We start from the raw sequence: 7922 nt of genomic DNA, 5'->3' as shown, positions 1-7922 counted from the left end.
CTAATTAGAAGGGCAGACTTGCTAAATACAGAGCAATGATCATCTAGTCTGTGTCTAAGTCTCTTTGTCCAGTATTTATAATGAGATGCTCTGAACAGTACCTACAATTATTCTCCATTAAACGTGCTGTTGTTGATGACGTCTCTTGGTGATTGAAACAGTCCAGGACAAACATGAACACTTGTGGGGTACAAATAATGGATTTTTTCTTTGACAGCAGATTGACATTCCTGGTGTCTCTATTACATGATCTGCTCCGATCCCATTCTGAGAGACAGAGACCGGATTTATACCCAGTGCCTCACCCAGGATTGTGCTCATTAATACAGATTAAAACAAATGACATATAGGGGCTCCTAGGTGGCTCAGTAGGCTCAGCATCCGGCTCTTGGTTTCGCCTTAGGTCATGATCTCATGGGTCATGGGATAGAGCCCTGCATTGGGCTCTGCTGGGCTCCGGGCTCAGTGGGGAGTCTGCTTGAAGATTCTCTCCCTCTGCCCCTCCCCCATTCGTGCATTCTGTCTCTCTCTAAAATAAAACTTTAAAAAACAAAAACAACGTATAGAATGAGCATGTGTAACACTCTCGCTTCCTACATCTGCCCCTAAACAGTAGTTGTTTTCCTTCTTCTGTGACCTCTGGACTCCTTCCCATTTTTGCAAATGATCACATCCTTAACTCCTTTATGACAGTTGTTTAACTGGGAAAATATTATTTCAAGGACTGGTGGGATTTGCTATGTTGAAATCACAGTGCTACCTATTCACATTAACTATTCTATTTTCATCATTCAGAGGTCATTTTTAGAAAATAGAATGTAAAGCCTTTTATTTCATATGCTTTAAAATCTAATCACCAATTACTTCAAATGACGTATACGTTCAGCTCATGTTTCTGAGGAAAGCACGATGGCCTGCCTCTGCATTTGTTCCGTTATTGCTCATTAAACTGTGCCATTCCCTCCATTAGGAGGATTAAAAGGTGGAAAATCTCCAGGTGCCACTAGTTAGGAAACTATTCCTGGGGAATCAATAGCCTCATTTTTCTTCTCCTCCTTTCATTTAAAAAATACTTATCTAGTGAAAGAGAAACATTTCTCGCTGCTGGTGAATATGTTTCCCAGGACTTCATTAAACCAAGTAATAGGATCAGTGTTTAAATGATTAAGTAGATATATAAGCTTTTACAAAAAGAAAATCTAATTAAGATAGGGCTCACAGAAATCAAGACACTAATAATTAACCCAAATGACTACATAGGTCTATAAGAGGGTTATGCAAATGTGAGGCCATATTATTATACACAAGCAATGATGCAACGTTTTGGTGAGTTTTAGGGCTAGAAGTATGCAGCGTGCCCTGCCTACTTGTATGTAATACAAGTATGTCATACATACTGGAATAAAACTACTTTTTTCCACTCATCTTTAACTTTTTATAAGCTCTCTGTACTGTTTCAGAAGCTAGAAAACAGGCCAACATACCTAGAGTTTGCATTCCTGGTGACAGATTATTTCAACCCAGCAAGAAAGCCTCGTTCACATTTGCCAATAAGCACGAGGCACACAGAGGACCAGTACACAGTGTTGCATTGCCGGTTGGCACTTTGGCATCTGCCCACAGCATTCTAAACTCTTTCCCGTTCGTAACATGCCTGAAAAACTACACATGGAGCAAAAAGTTTGATAAAAATATATTTAAAACAAGCAAGAAAAAATAGTTTCAGCCTTAAGGATAACTTTCATCATTCTTTTAACCAAGTAGAGTTAAATTATACGTAAAATGATTTCAAGTACCAACTTATAAAAGATGTGATAAATCAAAACCCAAAGAACCAGAGAACCTTTTTTTTTCAGAAAAATGTATTTGCAATTCAAATGTTCATATAAAAAGCATAAATTTTAAAAAGTTCATAGATGTGTGTTTTTAGAAGTGCTATGGTTTCGCCGTTCATTGCAATTACATTCCAAAATGTGCAGGGTGGTCTACACCACGCTGCCTTACACTTGTGTCACACAGAAGTCACTCTCATCACAACCTCCCCTGAGCTATTATCTTCTGACAAATCTTCGTGGGGCCTCATCCGATTGAACAGATGCAATAACACATAGCCACACTGAAACCTCGGGGAAGTTAACTGCGTTGGGTGGACCAAGTTCCTGTTCCGCAGAGCCGTCAATGGCAACCATAAAGTCCTGCTTGTGGAAGACTCTCCCCGGCTACTTTCTTCGATGTCTGTGGCTTTATCATAATTTAGTACATCCCAGTGTAAGTTAACAGCTCGCCAGCGCTTAAATACTCTGTAAACTGCAGCTCCTTCATGGACAATGAGACCTAAAATTCAAGGAAAAATAAAAAAAGGCCAGTCATAATCAAAAAAGTTAAGAATGTTATTTTGTATACAAGTAAGGGATTGAAAAAAAATAGTCAATTCTCTGTTACTCGTCATCATCAAAAAACATGGTATCCTGACTTCTCAAGTATTATGGCTAATGGTAAGCTACTTTCCAGATTACACAGGAATAATCAATATCCAAAGGATATGAATACACTAACATGCACAAAGCAAAGTTCTCATGAATATAATTAACTTGCCCCATCACGGCTGAGAACATACCTTGGGCACTTACATTGCCTTAAGAGAATCATTAGGTTTATTGATTCATTCATCATCTCTTTGAGTGCCCACTGTGGCCCACACAATGTCTTAGGGACTTTGGTCTCAACTGGTAACTTAATTTAGGAAAGAGACAGATATTAAAATCACTACCATCTTCCCAGTTCCTAAAACAATGTCTGATGCATAGGAGGTATGATACACCTTTTTCTTACTTTTACTCTCTTCAACCATCCAACAAAAATGTATTTAGCACCTACTTGAGAGTTTCATGTATATTACCTCATTGAGTTCTCATTATGAACACATCCAGCATTTTACAAACCAGGAAGGAGCTCAAGACCAGACAACTAGCAGCGGGGGAGGAGGGTTTCAGACCCAGGCAGCCTGGCTCCAGAGTCCTTGCTCATTGCTGCTATATAGTAAATTGGATGATTACACATTTCTGAGACAGACTCTCGGGAAAATAAACAAGGTAATGCAAGAACCTCAGGGACCATAAACTGGCAGTGTGTAACTAGGATACATGGCTCCATCTCTACCATCCAGCCCAGATCCTGCCACACCCTGCATTTTTCACACAGTTACACTTCCGCATGTGGTCCAAGAGCTTTTGAATTGGTGACTGCTCACAAAAAGAAATTCCTTGGGGGAGGTCCCCTTCATTCGAGAAGTGAGAAGAAACTCTTCTCCTTCAGGAGGCTGAAATTCCATTGAAAGTCGGTAGAGAGATCAATAAGAGTCTTTTCTTAGATGGAATGTGGTTTCAGCTCAAGTCGTGATCTCAGGGTCGTGAGATTGAGCCCTGCGTTAGGCTCTGTGCTTGGGCGGGGTGGGGAGCGATCTGCTTAAGATTCTCTCTTGCCCTCTCCCTATGCCCCTACCCCCCTTCTCTCTCTCTCTCTCTCTCTCAGATAAATAAATCTTTAAAAAAAAGGGATTTATTATGGAATTGTTCATATTTGAGGGGGAAAACCCCAAACAATCTTAAAGTGCATTCTGAGAAGAATGGATAAACTGCATTGTGTGAATCAATGATCACAGCAACACAATTGAAGGGAACAGAGTCACATGCACTAAGATGGATAAATCTTAAAAGAGCAGAAATCTCAAAGCCACATTAAAAATAAAAGAAAGTTTCAGAAATAAATGATTGGGGTAAATCATTATTAATTAAAAAGTCAATAGTGAATCTATGTAAAAAGTATAAAAACATGCATAAAAATAATAACCATGAAAGGCATGATAGTGGGGAGCAAAGAAAAGAAACAAGGTCCAGGAGAGGCTTCAAATAGGCCATTCGACTGTATTTCTGATGTCACATTTTTTTTATGCTGGGGGTGAAGATGTGGCTGTTCAACATATTCTGTGTACATTTTTGTGCCTGAATAATTCCTATGTTACAAAATTACAGAGAATTAGGAAAATTTATCTAAGATGTATTGAGGCATAGACAACTCAGGTAGTGGAGACAAATAGGGAGGTTACCACGTTGCATGTGGAGAGCAGAGTGGAAACAGTAAGGAGAATATAGAGGGACAAAGTAATACACTTGTCAGATTAAAAAAAACTGACAGAAATAGTAATGCAAGAAGCAGGAAGAATCAGAGTCTCATATTTTTAAGGCTGCATGAAGCGGTGATTGAAAGGATGATAGTTACCTTCCCATAGGCACAATGAGTAAGGGTTTTGAACATGGTTTTGTTGGGAGGATTACTTCATTTTTTTGTCAGCTAAAACAATGGCAGGTAGGTGATGGAGATACCCAGTTTTTTAGATGACACAACTACCTAATACCAGAATTTAAGTTTTATATCATTCCCTTCCCAGGGGATAAACTTCTGACGCTTGTGACCTAAAAGCATTCCAAGGATATGAACATAGGCCACTAAAACATGCATGTGGCCCAATAAATAAAAATAGATAATTGTGGACCACCACCAAAATAATGAGAAGGAATGTAAACTTCTGTTAATCATAGCAATTGCAAATAATTGTTTTGATCAACTTCATTTTCCCAAGGAATAATTGACACAACTGATCAGATATTTTTGGGAAACGGCCAGACTAAGTAAAGACTACCAGATTTTAATTGATGATTCTATTATTAGCCTTCCGAAATCTCTGTGGGCCATGATTTAACTTTTCTGGCTCTATTTTTCCTCATTAAAACACAATCAGAGTACCTAATCTATACTTTCAGCAAGATAGTAAAAAGAGAAATTGAAATTCATCAATTATAAAGCACTCAAATTTCCTCGAGATGGCGGCTCTATAAGCACAGGGCATTATTATTAATTAAAAAGTCAATAGTGAATCCATGTGGTGAGACACATTCACTCACACTAATCACAAAACCATTACAGCTTGCAACAGGTTCCTTCTGGAGAAGTGCAGTGATGGGTGATGGCTTCACCCCAGGAAACCACTCATTTCACAGGATCCTATTCTTTTTTTTTTATCCATTTCCTTTAAGAGGCCAGAAATCAGATCATTTACTAGAGCTTCAAGTCATTTTCTGGGAATACATTCCTGGTAGCCCTTTTCTAAATACATAAATCTACCCAATGTGCACAAATAAATCCCACAGGTCTTTATAGTACATTTTGAATGGAATTTAGAGAGAGAGCTACTTGAAGTTTTCATAAAGACAGAGTCCTCTTGAATTTCCAGCTCCGTGTGCTGCTGCTTAATTGCATTTCAAGTTACGAATGAGGCTTAGATTTTGTTTTATTCCCCATGAGCGTTCAGAATTACTCCTTGCCCTTTAGAAGCTTAAATTTTCCTGAAATAGGAGAATGCCACTCCACCCCAACGTTGTCCTCTGGAAGGTGCATTTTCCCCCTTTCTTCTCTAAATCTTCTAGAATCGTAGCAAATGCCTTTTGTACTTGAGGTAATGAGAACATATGGCTACTCCCATCATTGAAATCCAAGAGTAAGGATTCATTTGACTTTAGCCCACATGCTGAAAATCCAACAATTAAAAATCATACTGCCATACTTTCTTACTGACGATCTTGTTTCCTCTTGTTTCACAACCGATAAACTCACTTCCTCCAGTGGCTTCACTCTCTGAGTAATACCTCAAATTAAGCATTAAATGAATTTGTCACCTTGACATTTCAGGTCATATAAGAACAGGCTTAGATTTATTCTGAGATTTGTTTTTTTTCATCTGAGTCACTAGACCTGAAAGGAAAAGCGATGATAATTTCTATAAAATGTAAATATTAAATATTTTAGGATACTTGCTACATTATTAATAGCATGGGTGTCAACAAGGAATGATTCATAGGAATTTGGGGTTTTGAGAGTTCAGTAAGTATGTGTGTATATGTGTGGTTGGCTGCTTTTTATCATTTCCCTGCTTTTTATCATTCAACATTTAATTGGAGCATCCCCTTATTAATGTGCAAAGGAACATTTTTGTTAGGGAACAATCTTCTTAAAAAAGAGCAAGTTTAAATGTTTCTGGTTTCACTGAAATAAAAGCACAGTGTTCATATATAGGTAAAATATATCCCAAATTTGTAAGTGATGTGTTGGTTGAAATTCTTATATGATAGTAGAAAATGAATTAATTACCCAAAGAAATGATGGGGGAGATTATCAAGGTACATAGGCTCACATGTGTGTGCACACACATGCCACTTGTCCATGTCTATTTCAATACAAACAAATGATGTGTTATAATGAACAGAGACCTGTAAAATTTATAGTCAAATACAAACACATTTTGGTATTAACAACCAAACTACTGATCAAATAATTTCATTTCTTGTGTTACCAGTCTCAGCTCTTGTTCAAATAGGTTTGGTTGTTTTTCAAAACTTAAATTTTTATCAAGGTTCTATTTTGTGCCAAGCACTGCACTAAGTGGTTTATTTGCATGATTTTCACTTAAGCTTGACAGAGACTCTACAAACAGATACCATGATTGAACAATTTCATGGTTGAGGAAATTGAGACATGGAGAGATTTAATAACTGTCCAACATCATGAAGATGTAAGAATAAGACCAGAGATGGGAGCTCAAATATGTCTACTTATAAACCTTGAGTACTATCGTCCTATTTATGTTAAATTTTCAATGGTAAGGCAGTTTCTCTTAGTCATAGAATTAAGGCCACCTAAAAGAGTCCTTGCTATGGACTGAATGTTTGTCTCTCCAAAATTCATATGTTGAAGCCCTAATCCCTAATGTGATGGTATCTGGAGGTGGGACTATTTTAAGTCATGAGGGGGAGGCTCTCATGATACGATTAATGCCTTTATATAAAGTGGAAAAGACACCGAGGAAAGGCCATGTGAGGACACAGGAGAATGACAACCACCCACGAACCAAAACGAGAGACCGACTAGACTGAACATGCTGGCACCTGACCTTGGACTTACCAGCCTCCAGAACTGTAAAAAACATATGTCCTTTGTTTAAGCCACCCAGTCTGTGGTATTTTGCTTTAGAGGCTCGAACAGACGAAGACAGACCATGTAGATCTACATCATCCTCATTTAAAATATGAGTAAATAGAGCCCTGGAGACTGTGATTTGGGCAAAGTTAGATCATTAGCTGCCATTTTTAATATCCTTGTGTGTCACTGACACTGTTATATCTCTAAGAGGCCCAATGAAACAGCCCCTTCTTCCTCTCCCTACCCACAAGAAGAAAGTTGTTGAAGGCAACACTAAAAGTGGTGAGAGCGTCATCCAGGAAGCCACACCCACCCTGAGCTTTCCCAAGAAGTGCAAGGCCCACAAAGGAATAAAGACTGAAGCCCTGTGTGCTGTTCAATCAAAACGACCTTTGGGAGAGCTAAAGAACTTGCAACGCACAGCAGATATTTGGCCAGAAAAGGTCCAAGATTTCAAGAAAAATTTCACCACTGTCCACTGTCAAGAGTTCTTTCTGTCTCTCTCCCTCTCTCCCCACCTCGCTCAGTGAAATTTACACATATTCTATAAAATACAACCGATGTCATTCAGAAAAGTCAGCGTGCACCAGAAGCAGAACAGGGAGTTTGGGTCCCATTTAATCCCACTTAAGAACAGTTTAGAGTCAATCTCATAAAGTGGACCCATTTTTGACTCCTTAATTTCTATTACTTGAAGACCAGAGCATGGTTGTTCAAGGAGTATTAACTAAGTGAGACTGTGGTCGAAGATACCCTTTGTAGTATGAGCTTTGCTAGAGTGTCATAAAATGCATTAATCTTCCTGGCGTATTTTCCCAACCTACCCTAAATTTAAATGCTCGTGGACACTTAGATGTGACGGTAGAGGTAAACACTTTTAAAAGTCACTC

The 7922-nt window shown here is 38.5% G+C and overlaps 1 protein-coding gene across 1 annotated transcript in view; it reads right to left on the bottom strand.

Annotated features, from left to right (window-relative positions):
• Nucleotides 1–1664: 1664 nt before the first annotated feature.
• The window catches only part of MARCHF11 (membrane associated ring-CH-type finger 11), a 99327-nt gene continuing 93069 nt past the window's right edge, over nucleotides 1665–7922 (bottom strand). Inside the window, exon 4 of the mRNA XM_027604380.2 lies at nucleotides 1665–2334. Within this exon, the coding sequence (XP_027460181.1) occupies nucleotides 2012–2334 (323 nt within the window). The 3' untranslated portion in view covers nucleotides 1665–2011. The remainder of the gene's footprint in view (nucleotides 2335–7922) is intronic.

This window comes from Zalophus californianus, chromosome 5, assembly GCF_009762305.2.
Source record: "Zalophus californianus isolate mZalCal1 chromosome 5, mZalCal1.pri.v2, whole genome shotgun sequence".
In the NCBI taxonomy this organism is placed as follows: domain Eukaryota; kingdom Metazoa; phylum Chordata; class Mammalia; order Carnivora; family Otariidae; genus Zalophus; species Zalophus californianus.
Note: the sequence above shows the minus strand (reverse complement) of the source record. Positions and strands in the feature narration are given on the sequence as shown.